General features: G+C 46.4%; 1 protein-coding gene and 1 long non-coding RNA gene across 2 annotated transcripts; one reads left to right on the forward strand and one right to left on the reverse strand.

Moving 5' to 3' along the window:
* The first annotated feature begins 2,124 nt into the window (after positions 1–2,124).
* LOC135806842 (uncharacterized) lies at positions 2,125–9,512 on the forward strand. Its single transcript, XR_010551304.1, has 3 exons — positions 2,125–3,249; positions 6,173–6,302; positions 8,968–9,512. It is a non-coding gene; the product is annotated as an uncharacterized LOC135806842 (long non-coding RNA).
* Positions 9,513–11,407: 1,895 nt separating this feature from the next.
* Positions 11,408–23,983, reverse strand: LOC135813331 (uncharacterized). Its single transcript, XM_065326434.1, has 5 exons — positions 23,490–23,983; positions 21,296–21,589; positions 16,158–18,649; positions 15,410–15,828; positions 11,408–12,128 (listed from the first exon to the last, which is right to left on the reverse strand). Exons 1-5 carry the CDS (start codon positions 23,842–23,844, stop codon positions 12,119–12,121), a joined length of 3,570 nt encoding a protein of 1,189 aa, XP_065182506.1. The 5' UTR covers positions 23,845–23,983; the 3' UTR covers positions 11,408–12,118.
* Between the last annotated feature and the right edge of the window lie 342 nt (positions 23,984–24,325).

Genomic DNA, 24,325 nt, shown 5'->3' on the forward strand with positions numbered 1-24,325 from the left:
CAATCTGACACCGGCTGCGAGAAAGACCTTCTACTGCTCATTTATTCAAGCACACCTTGAGTATGGTTCTAATGCGTTTGTACACTGCCTCCACACCACACAACATGATAGACTAACTCGTATTGCTAACCGCGCTGTTAGGATTGTTTTTGGTTTCCCTTGGCACTATGATGTTTCAGTCTTACACACCAGATATGGCCTTGCTCCTATTGCACTGCGCTATCAGCTTAAACTGTATATTCTTGTCTTTCGGGCCATACGTGGCATGTGTAGCACTCTGCTCTCTGATTGCTTCTGCCTTCGTTCTGCCACAACACGCACAGCTGCCCATACACGTTCCCAGTCCATAGATTCACTTGCTCTGCCTAAAGCACGCACTCGTTATGGCTTATTCGCTTTGAGCTTTCTGGCTTCTGACCGCTGGAATTCTCTTCCAGCTGACATTCGCTCTTGCTCCTCGCTTTCACTATTCCGCAAATCTATACGTGACCACATAGGGTACCCTGTAAAAAGGCCTTAGGCCTGTGGGGATTGCCCTATTCAAAATTTAAATAATAATAATAATAATAATAATAATAATGTTCACAGGACCTACTAGATGGGGATTTGTATGCAAAATGTCACTAAAAGCGCCATTTCGTTCTTATAAAAGCACGGATGACCGCGATTGGCCCATATGTTGTAGTCTTTTGGACGCTGAGTCGACTGGTTTTGGTCCGAAAAGGCTGCGATGCAGCGTTCCTCCTTTATTCCCAATCGAACATGGTTAAAGAAGCGGTCACGTGGTCCTTGTTGCCCAAATCACCTGGTCACCGCGCCAGCAGGCGACAACTAACTTTCACACCAAGGTTCAACTCGAGTGACAGGACTGCACCCAAAAAAGGTCAAACAGGCTAGTAAGTTTTTTTTAGTTGTACCCTGCAGGCACGGTGACCAGGTGACTGGTGTACGCAGGAGCACGTGACCGCTTGTTCAACCATGTTCGATTGGGAATAAAGGAGGAACGCTGCATCGCAGCCTTTTCGGACCAAAACCAGTCGACTGAGCGTCCAAAAGACTACAACATATGGGCCAATGGCGGTCATCCGTGCTTTTATAAGAACGAAATGGCGCTTTTAGTGACATTTTGCATACAAATCCCCATCTAGTAGGGCGCAGTCACCCAGTTTCGGTGGAAGTGCGCGAGTTCGATTGGGATTCAAGTAGGAAGGGAGCGTCTCAGCTTCCTCGGACCAAGACCATTCGACTCAGCACCGGCACCCCGAAGACTACAACTGGTGAAAATTTGATTTTAGGGTATACTTCCCCTTTAAATGCCATAAGCCAAGGATCTAGGACTGATCCGAGAATCTAAAATTTAGATGAGGCCACCTAGAATTTCGGGTCATTTCACTCATCCGTACCAGGATCGCGTCGGTCGGTCGGGTATATTTTTTATTTTATTTATTTTTTTATATTTTGGTTACTGCCATGTATATGACATACTTTGTGCAAATCGAATAGCTTTTGTCCATCAAGCCAGTCGATCAAATCATGACTGTAGACGATCCAGCGCAGTCCCATCAGACCCAGGTCCCCTCCACTGCTCCAGGACCAGACCTTGGCCTCGCTGGCAAACGAGTCTGAGGAGTAGCTCTCACCTTGAAAACGTCTGTCAAAGAGCGACGCGGTGGCAGAGCTGATGCTGTTTCAGAGGGAGGCGGATCGGAAGACAACATCGTCACCAAGCGCTTCATCTTGTTATTTTATATGGCTGCTTCTGAGGTCGACGTCTGGACTGCTAGCTACCGTATTATTAGGCGCGTGTACGTGTGTACATGTTGGTACAAGCAAGAGTACATAACCCCGGGGGGTAATGTACTCTTGGTACAAGTCATAGTCTAGTCATATACGTGTGCATGCACTATTAAAAAAAAAAACATTGTGCGGGTGACCCGAAACAAGTATTACTATTTAAAAATAATCAGGCCACCCAATAATTCGTTGTAACTAATACTAGTAATACTAGTATTAGTTACAACGAATTATTGGGTGGCCTGATTATTTTTATGAATCGAGTAAACGGTTGATCCTGGCAATGATAATGGTCGAAGATTGAATAAAGTCAGACAGTAATATAGAAAAACAAGTGTTGATCCTCATGATTTCGATGACCACGGACCTGAGACTGGAGGATTGAGGCTGTTGGATATTATTTTGAAAATCCATTCAAACGTCAAATGGAAATGCGGTGCGTGACTAAATGGTCAACTGATCTAAATCGTTGCCTAACGTTTCAATACTCAATAGCGCACGTGCCTGGTTGCTCTACGGTATCCGTGCAGTTCCGTTCTTACCAGTATCGTCCAAGAGTATGCGACAGTGGACTGGAAATTTCGGACAGGGGACGAGTGACCACTGCTTACGAGCTTTGTGGCCAATGACGTGGCCAGGGTTGCCAGCGATTATTACAGTGAGTGAAAGCAGAAAGGATAGTCCAGGAGCATAAGCCTCTTGAGGAACGTGCCAGCTATGAAAAAAGGCATGCAATGGCGGACACACGTAGCAAGTAGCGGCTTGCAGCAAAGTAACAACTGCGTCTTTGTGCTCCGCCCGTACAACACAGCAAAACAACAACGGAGTTGCATAGCCAGTGGCTGGCGACTCTCTTACGGCCGTTGGAAGCGCAACTGTGTTTCAAGTGTCAAAAGAACTCTCAGCGCTGAATCCAACCTACCAGACTGTAGAGCCATGAATATCTTGATTGGTGGGACACACGGATCAATGAGCACCGCTGGAACTGCATTCTGGGTAGCATGACTCACTGAACGTCTGTGAGGACAATGCGGAGCATGATTTTTATGATCAATCAAAAACTGCTGATTGCTGTTACGCGTACAATGATATGTACACATGCTCACTGGAATGAACTGGCAACGACGGTGTTGGTGAAGGGAACGACCGATATCTCCAACCTAACCTGGCAGCCGTACAAAGGCAGCATCATGATAGCCAGCTTGCCTGACGAGTTTATCATCGCTCAGTATCCAGAACCGTTGCAGCAACGTTTCCACAATAAAGTGATGATGATGATGGAAGCAAGGTAGCCGAATGCCAAGCTTGAAGACATGTTATCACTGGCGGCATACTGGATCAGAAACTGAGCACGGAGGACGGCTTTCACAGCAGAGATAATCAGCCATGTATCAGTGGTGGGTGGAGATAGCAGAAGCCAAGAACGGAGAAGGATAGATAACATTGACAGCAGAGGTACGTTGTTGTTGTTGTTGTTGTTGTTGTTGTTGTTGTTGTTGTTGTTGTTGTTGTTGTTGTTGTTGTTGTTGTCGTTGTTGTTGTTGTTGTTTTTGTCGTCGTCGTCGTTGTCGTTGTTGCTTATGTCATCATGTTGTTGGTTTTGAAAACAAGTATACAGTAGGACCCCCACCACCACTACCACCATCACCATCACCACCACTACCACCATCACCACCATCACCACCATCACCACCATCACCACCACCACCACCACCACCACCATCATCACCATCACCACCACCACCACCACCATCACCACCACCACCACCACCATCATCACCATCACCACCACCATCACCTTCACCACCACCATCGCAACCATCATCACCATCACCATCACCATCACCATCGCAACCTATCCGGAAAGGCTGGGACCGGACACTGCCTATAACTGGGAATTTCCCTAAACTTGGAATAGTTTTGTTTTTTCACGTCTGAGCGTAGACGGAAGTCCTCTGATTAGGGAAGTTTTGCTGTACTGTCAATATTGTACCAAGCTGGGTGGAATCATGACTATGGGTGAAACGAATTCACCGAGTATGCTCACATGATTCGTTTTGAGAGCATATCGGCCAAGAGCCATCATCAGTAGTTTGTTGATAAGTTACGTACTTCAAACAAGTATGACTTGGTTATCCACTTATCCACTTAGGGGAAGTTAAGCCTATATTCAAATTTTCACCAGTTGTAGTCTTTCGATGTGCTGAGTCGAATGGTCTTGGTCCGAGGAAGCCGAGATTCCCTTCCTTCTTTATTCCCAATCGAACTCGCCACTTCCACCAAAACTGGGTGACTGCGCCCTACTGGATGGGGATTTGTATGCAAAATGTCACTAAAAGCGCCATTTTGTTCTTATAAAAGCACGGATGAGCGCGATTGGCCCATATGTTGTAGTCTTTTCGATGCTAAGTAGACTGATTTTGGTCCGAAAAGGCTGCAATGCAGCGTTCGGCCCTTATTCCCAATCGAACATGGTTGAATAAGAGGTCACGTGCTCATGCGCACACCAGTCACCTGGTCACCGTGCCTGGAGGATACAGCTAACAGCCTGCTTGGGCGCGTTCATGTCACTCAAGTTGAACTCGAGTTGAAGCTTGGTGTGAAAGTTGTAGCCTGCAGGCACGGTGACTAGGTGTTGTGTGCACGCATGAGGACATGACCGCTTATTCAATATGTTCAATTGGGAATACGGGCCGAACGCTGCATCGCAACTTCCTCGGACCAAAACCAGTTGAATTACTATCAGCGTCCAAAAGACTACAGCATATGGGCAATCGCGGTCATCCGTGCTTTTATAAGAATGAAATGGCGCTTTTCGTGACATTATACATGCAAATCCCCATCTAGTAGGGCGCAGTCACCCAGTTTCGGTGGAAGTGCGCAAGTTTGATTGGGAATAAAGGAGGAAGGGAGCGTCTCAGCTTCCTCGGACCAAGACCATTCGACTCAGCACCTCGAAGACTACAACTGGTGGAAATTTGATTTTAGGCTTGGAATATGTGTGGCGAAATTCCGTTCGACTATTATTTACGCACGTTGTTGTTTTGGTTCTTGTCTGGTAGAGTTCAGTGTCTGATGTCATATTATGGTCTAATTGTACGCGCGAGTATGGTGTGATGTGTGACGTTTATGGTGGGTGGTGCATGCAAGAGTACGCATTGTCAGAGTGTGAGGATCTGCTTCCGTCTGTGTGAGAGTGACTGTCAAGTGAATGCTGTACATACGCAGTGCTAGTTTGGTCTGGGAATGAGAGTCATGTGTGATTCATCCGTGGTCTGGTTATCTTGGTCTTGGTCATGTGTTCTGTACGTATTGGTCCCTGATTGATCATCCCGGTTTGTCGTCGCTTTATTACTGCTTGTTCTTTGTTGTTTCGTGGTGTCTTTTCCGTTGTCTTTGTGTCGTGTCCATTTTCGTCTTTCTCCTCCTGCGCCCTCGCCGTTTATTATTGAGAAGTGAATACTGGTATTGAAACTAACTGAACGGTGTGCTGTTGTTTGGCGGGGGCCAGGGGGAGGAGGCTAATTCCATTTCATATGAATACTAGTATACATGAAATTTCTGACTGTCATGTACATTGTACAAATCACTGGGTTTTGTTTGCAACGGAAGTTGTCATTTGCTGTTTATGGGTTTTTAGTACTTATTTTCAATGGGATATCAAGGCGCTATCCGTATTTGCCAGTATTTATCACACGTGAACAAAACGGAGACTTTTTGAGACCCTCCTCCAAAGCGTGCACACATGCATGTAGTGAGTGAACCGTTCGCCTCAGTTGTATGTGTATACTGCTCTGCACATTTGTGCATTGAGAACTCTGCTTTGAGGTGCCTTGACCGGCCTTGTTAGTACATGACATTGTAGTGAAGTCAGTACGATTCCTTTGAGAGATGATTGACATTCACATGGACTATAATGTAAGAGTAAGAAATGGGATGAGTAGGGTGGGTCAGAGTTTGAAAGCTGTCTGCAAGCAAGGAAACTGGAAAAGACAGCAGGCTCAGTTGTGCGCACAGGAAAACCGGCGCATGCGCAGAGCGTGCGAGCATGTTATGACTACGATACACAGCAGTATGTAGAGAGAGCAAGATCGTGCACGCACATAAAGAGGGCCATGCGACCCGTTATAAAGAGCCAATAGCGGAGCGATGGTACGTGACTGTTAGCAACGGTTTAACTCAACGGTTTAACTGATACGTAATTCATACGTTAACCAAACCTTATTAAAATGCTGGTATACTTTGTAAGTGTTCTTGGAAAAAAAGTAGAAATCACTGTATCCACCGGCACCCGCAACATATGTTTTGTACCGTCATGAGTATTTATGACAGTTATGTACGGGTATGTTGATACTCTTTTTATGCTAACACTTCACAGGCATTGTTTGCTGGCTATCACAGGCAAGTATGGACTACCTGACAGTGTTCAAGTACTGGAAATCACCAACACAGATCATACAGTTTGTCCACCAACCAGTGCAATGCCAACTGATAGCCGAGTAGCAAAGGTAAGACCAAGTTCAGCTGAAACTGAACCAGCTGATTACACTCATGTGATGTATTTTCACAACTCGTGTATTTGATTGTCATCAACAGCACTGTCGGGCGCCGAAGAACGAACAGGCTAGGATTTCACCTAGCACAGCATACCAATGTTTGCACAGAGACTCAACTCGGCATAGGCTGTCATGCATGACAATAATCACAGTCTAGGCTAAGAGGCTGCCCCCCCCCCCCCCCCCCCGTCTCTCCAGTTCTTTGGTGACCGACAGTACTGTAGACATTTACACCCAAAGGCCATACCCATAGTTTGCTAGAATATTATGTCATGTGAAAATAAGTTGCTATGACAATACCCCACTAATTCAGGGATATTTTTGAGTCATGTATTCATTAGAATGGAAGAAATCACATGGAAACGAGTTATGAAGTTACTATCCACGACTGCAACAAGATAATAAGCAGTCAGAAAGTGCGATAACAAATAACAGTGCACAAATCTGACATGTTACTGAGACATTGAACGACCTGAGACCTAGCTCTCACACACCTCCAGTGCACAAACCAACAGCCTTCCAGCTTGGAAGGTTCAAGGGTATGGTAGGACCAATAAGGGGAAGGTGAGCGCAGCGAAAATGTGCACAAGCTAAGTCCCACGGCACCAAAGAATGCTGACCGTTACAGGACCATGACGAGACCAGTTAATAACATGACAATGCGGTCTAACTACAATTCGAAGCAGCAAAGCAACACACCACCCAACTTGGGTGGGTCAACAATTTCAGAGATAAAGAAAGGGGGAAGATTTGCGAAAACGAATTGTACAAAACCGGATGCCAATATCTAACGGTACTCCTCATGCATGACAGTATTGTGGACGAGTTGACTTGGTTTGCGCACTGGAGGTGTGTGAGAGCTAGGTCTCAGGTCGTTGAATGTCTCAGTAACATGTCAGTTTTGTGCCCTGTTATCGCACTTTCAGACTACTTATTATCTTGTTACAGTCGCAGGTAGTTGCTTTATAACTCGTTTCCATGTGATTTCTTCTATTTTAATTATTCCCGTAGCTATGCAGAAGACGTTACTTCAGTAACGTCTGGCGCTAGTCAGGGTCCACACAGCTTTAATTTGGTGTTTGTTTGTTTGTTTGTTTGTGTCACGCCTGGCGCTATCCCGTATCTGTCCCGTACCGTACCGTACCAGCCAAGACAGCTGGCCACAATATTTTGGTTTGTTTGTGCCATCGGCATGCCTCGCGCTATCCCGTACCTGTCCTGTACCATCAAGAATACGGTACAATCAAGAGAATGAGTATATATGCGAAGTGTATCGGGGGAATGCATTCAGTGCAGTAACATTTTGTGTGGATTTGTGTGCGAGGCCGAGATCCCACTAGCAGGCTGGCTGGGCCGCCTGTCGACCAGCCCGGGAATCGCATGTAGGCCGATAGCATAATAATGATAACGTATATAGATGTATAGCAGGGATTCGTATTATGTAAACGACTCCCTGCTGTATAGGAAGATTTTCTGGAAAGAAATACGAAGTAGGGAGACGAGTAAATGCAACTAGAATGGACGTTAGTTGCCGAATAGGTGACAGGAAGCGTCAGCAAAAACATACTTTGGAAGGGAGATCCCGTCGTCTCCAAAATAATCCTGAACGGGCGAGTCAGCGCCGGTCACAGGAAACGTCGGAAGAGAGATCCCGTCGACTCCAGAACGTCCGTGATCGGCAGAGTCAGCGCCGGTCACAGGAAACGTCGGAAGAGATTCCGTCGACTCCAGAACATTCGTGATCGGCAGAGTCAGCGCCGGTCACAAGAAACGGCAGGACAGACATCCCGTCGACTCCTGAAGGCCCGTGATCGGCAGAGTCAGCGCCGGTCCCAGGAAAATTCAGGACAGACATCCCGTCGACTCCAGAACGCCCGTGATCGGCAGAAACGAGACAGGTACGGAATAGCGCCAGGCATGCTGATCAGCAACCTCAACAGCAAGCATATGAGCCTAAAATGGCTCTGAACACGGGCTAACACGGAGGGAGCTAAAATGGCAGTGAAACCAGTTTAGTACAGAGGGAGTTAAAAATGGCTGTGCACACAGCTTAGTTTAGCTTAGTTTCCTATGGAGCTAAATTTGGCTGTGAACACAGTCCAATATCTGGGGAAATTCTTCCCACCCCTGCTGCTATTTGTTCGTTCTGGACTTGGTTATGTGTGATGGCACAAACAAACAAACATATTGTGGCCAGCTGTTTGTGGCCAGCTGTCTTTGATGGTACGGTACGGTACGGGACAAATACGGGATAGCGCCAGGTGTGACACAAAAAAAGATAAAAAAAATATAAAATAAACACCAAATATTAATCCCGTAGCTCTGCAACAGACGTTACTTCAGTATCGTTTGGCGCTAGCCAGGGTCCACACAGCTTTGACATGTTACATGCTTTCATTTCGCTCTGCAAAGAGCACTTAGGCCGGGTTCCCTGTAAAAAGACGGCAACGTCTGTAGGGATTTCCCTAACAAAATACTACTACTACTACTACTACTATGCATGATGAGCAAGCAAAAAAGCATAGTAGGGCCCTGAGCTTCCAAGCTCTCTCGTATTTATTGGCTCAGTATCCGAGGTAAATCATGTGTTCCTGTCAATGTTTTCTGCCTTCCCTAGACGGACATGTCAACGTCAGTGCAGAACGCCTGTGTGTTGTGCAATGCAGCCTTGCAATTGCAGCAGGTGGTGCATGGTGGAAGGAGGTAGGATAGTCCAACAGAGTTGATCGTGCAAAGATCAAATCTCACTCACTCTCCGGTTGCGTAGCTGCCAGTGCAAGAAAGCTGATTTGCGCATCACGCTGTGTGGGTCACACGGACGACGCACAGCAGAAACAAATCTACCAACTGCCGTTGTCTCTTGCTGGTTGTGCTGCAGCATGAATCAAGCAGTTGTGAAATGTTCTTCCTCTCCTCAGGAAATGAATGTATATTCTGAATTAGCCTCTGGCGTGCTCGCTCTTGTGGCTTCTTTTTCATGACCACCCCCCCCCCCCCTCCTCACTGTCTCCTTCTCCCACTGTGTCTGTGTGTCTGTCTAGCTCTCTCTCTCTCTCTCTCTCTCTCTCTCTCTCTCTCTCTCTCTCTCTCTCTCTCTCTCTCTCTCTCTCTCTCTCTCTCTCTCTCTCTCCCTCTCCCCTTCTCTCTCTCTCTCTCTCTCTCTCTCTCTCTCTCTCTCTCTCACTCTCTCTCTCTCCCTCTCCCTCTCCCTCTCCCTCTCCCTCTCCCTCTCCCTCTCCCTCTCCCTCTCCCTCTCCCTCTCCCTCTCCCTCTCCCTCTCCCTCTCCCTCTCCCTCTCTCTCTCTCTCTCTCTCTCTCTCTCTCTCTCTCTCTCTCTCTCTCTCTCTCTCTCTCTCTCTCTCTCTCTCTCTCTCTCTCTCTCTCTCTATCTCTCTCTCACACGTTTTTTGGGGCACGAATCTATGCCGAAGCCCGCTACTATTTCCTCTGCTCATCTAGTTTCAAATCTTTCCGATTCCATTTTTAAGGCATCTTAGACTGACAGAGCATTCAGGGCTTGGTGTGAAACCTGCCATTGTGTAAACTGCATTGTGTGAGTTTCCAATGTTGCTATGACAACATGCAGTCATAGACGTGGCCACCCATTGTGTATGTAATGTTACGAGATCAGGTGCTGGGCAACGGCCAAGCGTTTAATCAAACATCACGCTACCACGAGTACATAACCCCCGGGGGATATGTACTCTTGACGCTACTCATGCAATGCAGAGCTCATGTTAGCGGCGAGTATCCCATTACCTTTGTAATGTGGGATATCCCAAAACCATTGTGCTGTGGGATATCACAATCCCATTACAATCCCATTACCATTGTGCTGTGGGATGTCACTATACCATTGTGCTGTGGGATATCACGCTACCCTTGGCTGTGCTGTGGTGTATCATATTGCCCCTGACTGAATTCAAAACTGCACTACAGGATATATTGTTCTGTCCAGCTGATGGCCGAAACGAGAGAGCTTGGAAGCTCAGGGCCCTATGCTATGCTTTTTTTTGCCTTGATGACCTAGGCAAACAAAGCATAGTAAATTCTTCATTTCTCCTATTTATTTTCAAGACATAACCTGGGATTCGAACCCGCACTATGCAATCGCCCTGCATGCATCCCCCGATACACTTCGCATACATACTAATTCTTCCAAGTTGCTTCACGTTATGATCTTGCATTTGAAAGCCCTATTTGAATATTGTGGCCAGCTGTTTGTGGCCAGCCGTCTTTGATGGTAGGGTACGGTATGGTACAGGTATGGCCGAGGGTAATACGACACCGTCTGTTAGCTCCCGGCTAATGAAGTCCCCTCACACCAGAACACAGGGATTTTATAGTATCGAATTATGGAGGTAATCGACAAGAGTGTAGACAGGAATGAAAAGGAGAACAGGACAACGACAACTCAAGACTAGACTAGAACAGAACCACTGGAGCATGCGCTCTTCTATACGTGGGGCTCATTGCCAAGGGGAATGAGCGGGAAATACGAATAGTGAGTATGACATTGTACAGGTCGTAGCATAAATACACCTATTACACGTCTACCACCTTGATGACATAGGCAAAAAAGCATAGGGATGTTATAAATTTTCAATTCTCCTATTTTCTTTTCAAGGCATAACCTGGGATTCGAACCTGCACAATCGCCCTACATGCATTACCCGATACACTTCGCATTCATACTCATTCTTCCAAGTTGCTTCACGTTATGATCTTGCATTTGAAAGCCCTATTTGAATATTGTGGCCAGCTGTTTGTGGCCAGCTGTCTTTGATGGTACGGTACGGGACAGATACGGGATAGCGCCAGACGGAGGTCCGTCCGCCACAAACGTGTGGACCCTGGCTAGCGCCAGACGTTACTGAAGTAACGTCTTCTGCATAGCTACGGGAATAAAAACTACCTTTAAAACATGCGCTCCACTAGTGACTGGGGAAGGGTTGTGATTGTAGTAGATGATGTGGCTGCTTTGTGTTCAACATCAAGTAGGCATGCACACAAGCAATACAATTATACTGAATGGTCATTGTTCATAGCAACCAGCATCCGTGGAGCAGTCGGGTCAACTGTATACCATTTTGAGAGATTTTTTGAATGAGAATCTCATTGAAATATTATTCAATTCTGATGAAACACTGCCTGAAGGAAAATGTCTTTAGTTCATTCCGAGTGATGTATAATTTTCAAAAGGATTGACTTGGCTTGACAAAAACTGGTTCAAGACTCGGTAAGCATTTCTACATTGTCACATGAGTATTAGCAGTGCTGCTAGATTTCAATACTGGAGTAAAATATGAGGTGTACTTCAAGGGTAATAGCATGAACTTGTATGTACAGGGTATGGCTGACACTGCTATGGCAATATACATTGCAGTATAAACATTTGTAGAGTATAGTTTTCCAGGTTTAACTGACATACCGGTAACTATTCTGTACAGTGACTAGTGTAAAAACAGTAGGTGAGAGTAGACATGAACACATTCAGTAAAACTGATACCACAGTAGACTGGACTAGACAGTACATGTAGTTCAGTTGATCATTATATCTACATAGTAACACAACACTGTGTGTGTCATAGACAATCTGTATACATCATGTCTATACAAGTGATGTCACAGTGTTGTGATCAATGACAGGTAGTGTGCTGTTGGAGTATCTCTTACTGGAGTAGCTGCTTGAAATGATCCCTGTCCAGTGCTGGTCACTTTCACCAATCTCAACTGCTAAACACTATCCAGTAGAGATCCTCAGAAGCTCAGCTAGCCCTGTAGAATGTACAACGGCGAGAGTGCACATACACACACACACACACACACACACACACACACACGCGCCCAAACACACACCACCACACCCGCACACATACCAAACAACACACACACATACACACACACACACACACACGCGCCCAAACACACACCACCACACCCGCACACATACCAAACAACACACACAGGCAGAATCAACCATTTACTTGAAGCTCTGGACATAGAATTCGTCTTATGGATTGCATGCGTTGGTGATATAATTAAGAATGAAGTCACGGTGGAAGGACGTCCTACCTACAGGCCAATTATCCAAGTTGATTTATCACTTCGAGTGTCGGCAATGTGAGAGCCGATATGTAGGTAGGACTCTTCAACATCTGGACGCACGCATCCGACAACACGCACCGCTACACCTTATTCCACAACACGCACGATCCACTCGACCACGGAGGGGACGTCCAGCAAAGAATCATCCTGGTACAAGATGGTCCAACGCAGCGGCATCAACACCAAGGAACGTCACCTCACAATTAACTAGACCACCAGAAAAACAACCGGACAAGACACCTACGTGCGTGGCAGTGACAGGAACCACATCAACCAGAAGAATAACAAGATCGGCAACGGCGGCGATGGCAGCGACTAAAGCACAGACAGAGGCAACGGCTAGGGTCCACTCGACTAGCCATGTGAAATCGGATGTGTCCACCGCACATGCTGATTGTTCTGATGTTAGTTCTGATAAGTATGAGTCGTCCATTGCTAGTCATTTGTTTGAGCATCCTGATTGTCGTGCTGTGTATTCGGATGATTGTTTTTCGATTGTGTCACGTGTACGCAGTGCTAGATTGCTGAATGTTTTGGAAGCTGTATACATCCACACAAGGAAACCCAACCTTTGCAAACAGAAACAAATCAAATTCACACTTAGGCTGTTAGGTAGGTCGTCAAAACCTCGTTAGTTACATGTATGTCCAGTGGTTGTCTCTTGTTGTCGCACTACATGTCGCGCTTATTGAGTTTTCTCGCATTTGCACCTTTGTGTCATTATTGCAATTTTCGCTGTTTACTTTAGCTATCTTCTTTCTTTCTTTCTTTCTTTTTGCGCTGTTTTACCACCTTCTTACTGTATTTAATCCACTGTTCCTGTTCCTTTTCTCTTGCCTGTATTTCACCTGATGAGAAGGCTTGAAAGTATACTTGTGAAGACAAAAACTTTCAAGATGTTTGTAATGAGCCTGAAGTGTGTCCTTTTTATGAGTATTAATGAAGTCATTGTTATAATAATCATGACTCATAATGACATCATGACTGGAATCTACAGGCAGTGTTTGCACACAATCTAAATAACCGATCAAGCTGTAAAAGAGGTGACAGTATAACAGGATACGTTGCACACATACTATAGAAGCGACATTCCCTCACACATTCTGCCATTTGTTTTCCCCATGTACACCCCCCCCCCCCACACACACACATACCCACCCCTTGTCCATTCACACACGCACGCACGCACCCACACCCACACACACACTCCGGGTCGCTAATCCTCGTATACACAATCATGCAGTTCATGTGTTTTTCATTGAGCGAGACGAAGACGAGAAGAGGCATGAGTAATTGTGACGGGATAAGTGACTTTGCCTTTAGAATCGACTCTGGCAATTTCGACATTTTTATTGGAACTGGTCTGTTTCACTAGTCACAGGTTGACACGGTGCAAGACCAATTTGAGTGGCAGCAGGGTATGTTGAGTGAATACGACCAGCTCACAAACTGGCCAGAGAGATAGGCAGTGAGGTGAGCAAGTGTGCATTCGCTCGACAAAAAGATGTTTGCCAACATAAGTGCCCATACATGCAGCCACACACACACACACACACACACACACACACACACACACACACACACACACACACACACACACACACACACACACCATTGGACCATTGGACGCCCATCGCCGGAGGCGATGATAGCGATGCTACAGCAGAAGCCATAGCAGCTTGTGCTGGGATTGCACCATTCAACAGGTTGCAAGGCTGAAGAATTGACCGCCACTATTCAGCCTGGTCTACACCACACAGCTATGAAGTGGCATTTTCTGGCCAGTGAATCCCTACTTTTTGGTCTTTTTTATTTTTTCCCGCACACACATCACACCACATACACCGGCATGCACTGGCTGTTGGTAACCACCCAGGAGAATGAAAGAAAAGTCAGGAAGAGTCTGAGAAAGAGAAGAAAGACGTGTGGGACCATAATCGTCGGGAATCGAACATGCAACCTATTGATTGGAAATCGCTGCACATACCACTGCACCATATGGGACACACACACACACACACACACGCACGGGTGCACATGCTCTCAAGCACATACACACTGTGAAAGACTCCCGCCTGTTCTATCAACCCATCGTTACAATGTCACATTGGCCCCAGAAGGGGTCATACAGAGGGACAGTAGGAATATACCGTGTGGGATCCTACAGAAAATCAAAGATCTTTTGCGAGTACCCCCCCCCCCTCCCTCTACTGTTGATCCTGCCATGGACTCATCGGTAGTCCACTCGTATTACTGAATCACTACCATACAAGTACAAGTAAAGCCCCCCCCCCCTCCCACACACATACACATACATACACATACACACACACACACACACACATACACACACACACACACACACACACACATACACACATACACACACACACACACACACACACACACACACACACACACACACACACACACACACATATACAAACACACAAACGCACACAAATCCACACATACACTCACAAACAAACACACGCACGCACAGTCTTCAGTCTGTCTCACTGAGCCGATGTTACCGTGTAATACGAATGGGCAATACATCGAGGTAGTGCGAAAATATGGCGTGATGATATTACGGATGATCAAAAGTTTGCTTCACATACCTCCTCTCCAATCCCCCCACCCATACACACATCAGCATGCCCCCCCCCCCACACACATACCCGCACCCCCCCCCCCCTCCCCCCTCCCCCCTCCCTGCTGGTCCTGCGATGGACTCTCGGTAGTTCACTCGTAATACTGATGAACTACCAGACAAGTACAGACACCATGCACATGCAAATACACACACATACACACCCATACACTCAACACACACACACACACACACACACACACCGTAATTTTCTCACGATAACAAGGCACTAACAAACCAGTTCATCACACAGCACTCACAATCTGTCATGTCAGTAGATGATAACACTCTAACTTACTGCAGTATGCGATGTCTGAGTGCTGCCAGCATAGCACAGTGTTGGTTGTGTTCACTTAGGTGTTCACCTGTTTGACGGTGTTTGCCACACAAGTAAGCCATGTCACAACGAAGACATGCCTCGATGTTGTCAAGGTCATAGCAGACAAAACATGCTGCTACACGTGGACACCATTCCAGTAGTGCAATGTGGTGATCAATGCTCACTAGGCCTCTCTTGGATTGATGATGTAGGGCAGCAATGAGAGAGTAGTGTAGTAGAGACAGGTCTCCAGCTTGTGGTGGTAAGTACACAATTCCAGACACTGAGAGACCAGTTGCACACTTGCTTGGCAGGCAAGCACTGAGATCCTTAACAAGTGACTTCAACGCTGGGAAGCTTACTAGTGTGGAACTAACATCAGTCGCAAAGAGAGTATTCTAGAGCAAAGCACACAACAAAGAAAATTGTAGAAAAGAAAGTAACTTAACTAAGGCCTGTACACTCGAAACAGAGAACATCATGCACAATAATAACAAATCAGGCTGATATAGCAGAATGGAACAAATTCCACTTCACCAGTTAACAATGTTCAAAATTATCACATTCCCCTCTGTGTTCTTCAAGAATCTACCTTAGAGAGACAGACCCTATACAGTAGATAATTACTGAGTACACTGGTTTGCAATACAATGTTCCATTCAGAGTGGAATTTGGATGAAAAACAGTTATGGTAACCTGAACTGTCAACACTGCATTACCAGCTTACCTCCAGTGCTCTAGCCGCCTGTATACAAGACTGCATCACTTCCACATCAGGTATCTTGTTCTGGCTACAGTTGTTAATCAGTGCTGTTGTGTGATCTGCTGGATTTGAACCATTACACCATCTCCTGACATAGTCCATCACAATGTTGTAGGGATGCTGTGCTGGTAGAGTGAGACCGAATGGAGTTGTGTGTGCCCTTCCATTTACTACCAAGGATATGTAATGGGTGTTGTACATAACACCCAAGTACATGTCCAGTAGTGTGGATACGGTGTTATCATCCATGGAGTGCAGGTACCGTTGTAACCGAAGAGCAGACACAGTGGTTTTGTCGTCATGGAAATTGACATCGCGCCTGATAGCAGTTGGTACATGTTTCCATTTACACAGTGGTATACCCAGTGTTGTAAGCAATGATGGTGAAATAATCCACTCACTGCTACAGGAACTTGCTATGACCTTGCCCAGGATCACAAATATGCATTGTTCCCGAAAGTGGTCCATTGAAGCACATGACCTGACTGCACCATCTTGTGATAGGAAGCGTGATGAAATCACTCTCTCAGCAAGGTCTTCTACCACCTGTACATTGGGTATATCCTTGTTTAGCAGAGTGGAACAATACAGTTGAATGAGTTTCAGGGCACATTCAGTGACACCTGTAGCAAGACCAATTCTCAGTGTTGTTGTAACACGCTGGTACACCACCTGCAGACGGGATAGTGTTTCATGGCTGGGCTCAACCTGTCCTTCCCTGAAGTCGATGACCAGAGACATGGATAGCCTGCATAACTCCATAGAAAGTTGCATCAAATGTAGCTGCAGCTGTGACTCCACTCCTGTCGGTTCTTGTTCAGATTTCTCTAGGAGCATTTGAGTTCTGGAATCCAAACTCTCAAAAGTGACATCAAAATCTGCAATGCTTGGACTGAAAATACAATACAGGACCGAGCTGCAAATGCCCTCAGCTTGAACGGATAGCGGTGCTTTCTCCAATCTTTGAATCCTGTCCCCAAACCCTCCATCAAATCCTGGTTTCCCACACAAGAGAACTAGGATACCCGACCACTTTGCTAATCCAGAGAAAGGAAGCAAGTCATCGCCAGACAAAACATCAACAACAGACAACGCCATCTGTATGTTCACGTATTCCTGAAGCAATTGGAAACTCCAATACATTGCTTTGTCTGCACCACAACCTCTACAGTCATCAACGTCCTTCACAAAGCCAAGGAAATGCTTGCACATTCGCCTTTGGTACACACGTCGCTTGTCTTCAGGGCATTGGTAACGACCAAACTCAGCGATGAATGGTTGAAGTGAGTAGCGGTCCAGATACGGATTGTAATCCAGGAAACAAATCTTGATCAACGGATCAAAACGTACAAGATGAACCACATTGGCCTTAGTGTCAGCCAATCCTACCATCACACAAGCACATTGAGATGAGAATGAGGAGCACAGTTGAGCTAGAGCATGGAATGATTCCTTGTCATCCTGTTGTAATGTGTTGTATGCTAATTCCAACAGCTTCAGGATTCGATCATTTGGTTTCAGACCATCATTGTTGAACACATCGAGACCAAGATCTTGGAATAACGACAGCAACATGGTTGGAGTTAATCGACCACCTAGTAGAAGACCAGCTGTAATGCGTACAGCAAGTGGAACATTTCCACAACGGTCCACTAACCTCTGTGCTTCTTCAATGCTCACACTACCTTCAACACATAGGCCATGGAGAAGTCCAACAGCACAAACCTTTGTCAGACCATCAAGACGGTGTTGTTGTAGTTTAAACTGGGCAGCGTGTAGGTCAAAGTAAACACGACTTGTCAGTAGGACACGGGCGTTGTGTTGTAGTCGAAGTAGTCGTTTGATGACATCTTGTAGTTGGAAATCTTTATCAGCACCCGCCTGCATAGCATCCTCGGCATTGTCCAGAATACATAACATGTTGTGTTTGCTACCATCATCATCCATGCCATCAGCTGATTTCGTTGCTTTGCCAGTAGTTTCAGATGAAGCTGGGTTTGTTTCGAGTCGGTTTTGAATCATTGCCTGGACATCGTCAACACCAGCTACACCGCGTAAGTCAAAGAACTCCACACGACAACCAGCATTGCGACATACATGTCCCACAGCAATGGCTACGGACGTCTTACCAAAACCAGCTGCTGCCACAAGACTCTGCACACGTGTAGATGATGACTTGGACATTGTTGTGAGAATGTTGTGACTGATCTCTGTAACAATGTCATCCCTGCCAGTGAAGTGTTCGTCCTGGTCTGGTAGAGATGACTGGCTTGAAGTTCCTGATCTAGCTGAATCCTGTGTTGTAGTCAATGTTGTACCCGTTCTAGTTACATTGGCGGTTGTTTCAGCTGATGTTGGTTGTTTGAAGATTGGTTCACATCTGTTGGAGGTCCGTTGCTGGTCTGCCTCACCACCCCCCACTGTGTGCTGCAATGGCTGTGTTTCCGGTTTGCCAACTGTTGCCATGGTGATAGGTAGCAAGATAACACAAAGCAAGAGTAAAAACCTATTGTAAGTTTTGAAAATCTTTCAAAGGGGATGTATGGCCTACTTTCTCCGTTAACCCGTTAAGCAAAACTTCAATGCAGTTTTATAGACCTGTCAAAACCATCTGGCCGAGCAATGGATGTCATCGTGGCCACCCTATCTCAGTGGGGGGGGGGGGGGGGGGGAGGAGGGGGGGGGGGGGAGGTCACCGATATATTTGTCTAATGCCCATAGAAAGACCCTGATAAGAACAATAAAACGCAATGAAGAAGTTTTGCTTAACGGAGAAAGTCGAATCAAAATTTCACAGTACTGGACCTACTGGTGGTCTTCTGTGTACTGATTCGAATGGTGTTGGTCCGAGGAAGCTGAGCTACTGTCGTTGGCCTATGTTCCCAGTCGAACTCATGCACTGGAAGCTGAGCTACTGCCGTTGGCCTATGTTCCCAGTCGAACTCATGCACTGGAAGCTGAGCCACTGCCGTTGGCCTATGTTCCCAGTCGAACTCATGCACTTTCAACTTTTTGGATGAGTTCACCCCACTACTAGTACAGTTGCGCTCGGTGAAATCCGACACAAAGTGAATATTTTGGCGCCACTGGATGAGTTGCTTTGACTGACAGCCCAACGTCTGAAGGTAAATTCCTCTGAAAGAAACATACATCCGTTATGGTGAAGGAGAGTCGATCGTAGAGCATAAACAATTGGCAATGACAAATGGAAAAATTTTCGTTCAAAAACGCCCCGATTTCAGCTACAAGTATTACAAACAAGAATCCCGGGCTTATTTCCTACTAGTGGTTGTACTAGAACTCTGCAATTAGTAACAAAGTCATGTGATAGCGGGTTTTCCAAAGTGGTGTGTTGATGACTATCGTGGCCTGGCAAGGTCTTTTGGAGGTCATAGAATGATGGCTGGTAGCCTCGAGCTCAGTTTTTCCAGGGAAATGTTCAGATTTATGACTGCCGACAAAGTACTGTATGGCACGACATTTTCGGACAAAGCCAAATTTCGACCTTTTTTCGTACGGATTTTATTTTCGTACTGTCGTGCATTCTAAATGCAGTGCTGCCAAATAATTTTCGCCTAAAATCGGACAACCTTCACCACCAAGGCTGGCCACATGGTGCGAATTTTTCTCCTGGCAATTTTTTACAGAGAATTCAAAATATCGCCTAAAACACCATGAAAATTCGCTTCGTTGCCATGGTAACCCCAGAGTTGTCATGAATTTTGCAATGATGAGTGTGGTCGCACACTGACTCTGCACAGACTGTCAGTGTACATGCCATCCAGCCTGATCCAGGCATGTTACTTTGCACTTCCACAGCCAAGCGCTAGCCTTTTTAGAACAAATGTACAGTGATTTGTGCCTTCAGTTGCGCTGAAAGTGAAAGTACAGGACTTCTGCATAGGAAAGTAATGATCTCCGACATTTTGGCTGCTTTTCGGACGTTTCCCTTTTCGGACCGGTTTTCGGAAGAGCCTTCCAAAATCGGACAATGTCCGAAAAATCGGACGGTTTGGCAGCACTATAAATGCACGTGTTTGCATGCGATGCGCATGTAAAGTGTACATATGTACATAACTTTACTGGAACAAATTTTAGTACGGAATTAATTTTAGTACAAAAGAGGCCGTGTCCGAAATCGTACGAAAATAAATTCTGTCCGAAAATTTCATCCTATACAGTACCTTGCAATCTTCGCTCTCCAACAACTACTGTGCTAAGTCTGAGTTGAGGATTTCGTCTGGAAAATGGTTTTCTCTGGAATGCTGCACTATATCTGCGGCAGAGCAATGAGAAAAACTGACTCCGACAAAAGCAATGTTTGCGATTTCGAAGTAATAGAAGTTTGGAAAATGAAAGTCTGAGCAGTCACAGAAAGCAATTCAAGTATGGAAGGGGACGGTGTGGTTTCCGTCCAGCACTGCACTATTTGGTGCATACAATACAGGGTGTGCACATGCATGCCGTGTGCATGCATGTGCTGCACGGCATGCATGCCGGGTTTGCCTGCTTGCACAACTCGCATGCTTTCACCGTCACAGCTTCTACAGTGTGCGCTCGATTCACTCGATTTTTACGTCCACCACCGGGAAATTGCTGTGAGCTGGCTTCTGTGATAATGTTCCTTCTACTGCGATAAAGTGCGAAGCTAAATGTTCTAGAATCCTCTTCTTTTAGACTAATTCGAGGCTGCTGAACACGAAATTGGGTGTACCTGCCGGGGCCGTGTTTGCCTCTGGTCGAGATCAGTACTTCTCTATGCCTCTGTGCAAAGCGCAGCTCCACCTTTTTTGTTCAGGCATGGCATGTGTGGCATCAATGGAAAGGCAATGACCACAGCTACCTAAAACAGCATCGACAAGGGAGTACTGGCCACGGGATAAGATAGAAGCGGGGTCAAAGTCAGGCCAAAGAGATCTCACGCGGGGCCCAATTTACGGATTGTACAACTACAAACTTTTCAAAATTTCAATCGATCGGAACTCAGTCATTCCTGGGTTATTTCCAAAAACTAACATATGTACGTAAGAGAAAGCTCTCAGCTGTCCATTACACACCACCAAATTTGAACACATTGCAGTAAACGTATAGCAACAACATACCTGTGTGGGACAAAATGGAGAGCATTTCCTTGCTCTTGTCCGCATAACCAAGTTCCTCAATGACAACACAGAGATCACGATAAGTCTTTAGGCCACCAGCTCTGAGCAACTGGATGAGCGCCTCATTATGATCAGATAGTCTATCCCGGGACTGAATTCTCTTTAGTCTCTCTATTGATGCGCTGTCAGTTATGAGATATTTCTTGATCACCATCTGTCGCAGTCGATCTGGGTCAACTTTGTTCAACCATGGTTGAATGTCACACACAAACCTTGTCAGGTCAAACGGATTGTCTGTTGCGAAAGCAGCAAAATACAGAAGGCACAGATGACACATGAACACACAACTACACACAACTACATGTCAAGAAACAAATAAAAATGGAATTGCACAACACCGATAATACATGGAAAGGAATTTGAGTGGACACACCCATTCCCATAGCGCTGCACATCCGAACAAGTTCCGTTATTTTACAAAGTTTCGGCACTTGGCCATCGTCAGGTGATAAGAACAATGGACACACACACATACACACACACACATACACACACACTCACGCACTCACGTGCGCACGCACACACACACATGCACACACAAACACACACACACATTCCCAGAACCGCACATCGGAGCGCTTCAGCGATTGTTTCAATGGACAGGTCGGAGTTTTCTCTTCGACCTACATATCTTAGTTTTTGAAAATAAATATAAAAATGACTGAGTTACGATCGATTAAAATCTTGAAAAGTTTCGATCCCAGGGGATCGAAAGTTGTACAGTCCGTACACAAAGGGTTAAAATGTAAACGCGAGTTGTGACGTGACTGCAGTTTTCACCTGACCCAGGCTGGAACTGAACTCCCTAGCAATAATCTAGTGACCCATGACAGTGCTTCACGCCGGTGGCACCTGCATTTCTTGTAGATCTACAGATTCGTCATGTAGATCTGGTTATAACCTCAGGACCATGTCCATCTAACTGAACCCACTGCATTCCCAGGGTCAGCTCTCAATACGATTGATGCGAATGCATAAACGAATTGATTTCTGTAAGCACTTCTCACTGCTAAAAAGTAAGTACTGGCAGTGCTGCTCAATGAAATCCAGTCGCGTCACTCAAGTTTGTGCCTTGCACCATTTTGCAGCCCAATGTTCGCAGGTCTAGGGCTGCGCAACGCCCAGCGTGTACTTGAGTGATGCTGCGACTGGATTTCATTGAGCAGAACTGTACACGCAAATGTACTGTCGTGGACATGGAAATCCGGTCGATTGACCGGGGCCGGCGCCCTCAGCGCGTACAGAACGCTGCGTGCAGGGCACATGATTGTTGATCCTTTACGACTAGCGCGCTGCAGCGCTTAAAATGCATGTGTGTACCGCTTATCCACGGCTGCATGGCCAGCACCCTGGGGCCGCTAGACGTGCGACCGGATTTCCATGTCCACGACAGTAGTAACATGCATGTTCAACGAGTTCCAGCCCCCCCCCCCCCACCCCCTTGCACACACACATACACACACACACACACACACACACACACACACACACACACACACACACACACACACACACACACACACACACACACACACACACACACACACACACACACACACACACACACACACACACACACACACACACACACACACAAACACACACACCTTGACCTTGACCTTTGACGCCCATCGCCGGAGGCGATGATAGCAATGCTACGGCAGAAGCCATAGCAACTTGTGCTGGGATTGCACCATTCAACAGCTTGCAAGGCTGAAGAATTGACCGTCACTATTCAGCCTGGTCTACACCATACAGCTATTTGAAGTGACTTTTTCTGGCCAGTGAATCCCTATTTTTGGTCTTTTTCTTTTTTTTTTCCCACACACACATCACACCACATACTCCGGCATGCACTGGCTGTTGGTAACCACCCAGGAGAATGAAAGAAAAGTCAGGAAGAGTCTGAGAAAGAGAAGAAAGACGTGTGTGACCATAATCGTCGGGAATCGAACCCGCAACCTATCGATTGGAAATCGCTGCACATACCACTGCACCATATGGGACACGCACGCACGCACGCACGCACGCACGCACGCACGCACGCACGCACGCACGCACACACACACACACACACACACACACACACACACCTTCCTACGCCACTAGCACTGTAATCAATGTGAACACTTACCGGAGGATGAGTCAAGTGTTGACTCACGATCTGCCGACATTGGCTTCGTCGGACGGTCAGTTTTCCCACTGGCAGTTGCACCGCGTCGCTTTGCCATGGTACTGGCGACATGTTCCGCTACATGAGGCTGGCTGTGTTGAATCAGGCTCAGTAACGTGTCCACCTGTTCGTCCGTTTTCTTCAGCATCAGCCTCACCACATACTTTGCCAGCTCCAACTTTTCATTTTCCTTTCCAGAGGCAGTATCATATTCCTCTTCGCTGAGGACATCGTTCTCCAGCAGGTCCTCCAAGATCAGTGACACATCTAGATTGGATACCAAGTACTTGATGTTGTACCGCACACTGTCCGGCATTGCGCCGGCAGCACTCTGTCCACGCCGCCTGGCGTGAATCGTTCTGTCCACAGTGAACAATGGAGAACACCGCACACAACTACACGACCCTCACAAATCACCAGCACTGCAGCAACCGTCCGACAGAGAAAATGCACCGAGAAAAATAATGATGATCTACCGGTTCCGCGTCCACTGCTTGCATTGCATGTAGACCTTTCTGTATCAGCGTCGCGCATGCGCCCCGTCCCCTACTAGCCTTAGCCTAGCTTAGCCCTTAGCCTAGGTGTTGGAGGACGATCGATCGCGGCCTATCGAGGCGTTTGGTGGTAGGTCGGCATGGCAATGGTAGCAGTTGATTCGCTTTTCAAGTTTTCTCGCTCTTGCTTCAGTTTCGCCCATTTACATTGCGTACCGGTGAAGAAGGCTGATGTGGCCATTTGGTGATGGCGAGTTTCGGATGATCGTGGATGCAAGTCCAGGTCACGATACGACGAAGTCC

The sequence above is a fragment of the Sycon ciliatum genome, chromosome 1, assembly GCF_964019385.1.
Source record: "Sycon ciliatum chromosome 1, ocSycCili1.1, whole genome shotgun sequence".
NCBI lineage: Eukaryota > Metazoa > Porifera > Calcarea > Leucosolenida > Sycettidae > Sycon > Sycon ciliatum.

What these genes read in the sequence shown, in the direction of transcription:
- LOC135813331 (XM_065326434.1), bottom strand. Translation starts at nt 23,844, where the DNA reads ATGCCGGACAGTGTGCGGTACAACATCAAGTACTTGGTATCCAATCTA. An exon ending in CTCCATTTTGTCCCACACAG is followed by an intron (nt 18,650 to 21,295) that starts GTATGTTGTTGC and finishes CCATGGCAACAG; the next exon opens with TTGGCAAACCGGAAACACAG. An exon ending in AGGCGGCTAGAGCACTGGAG is followed by an intron (nt 15,829 to 16,157) that starts GTAAGCTGGTAA and finishes GCTTTGCTCTAG; the next exon opens with AATACTCTCTTTGCGACTGA.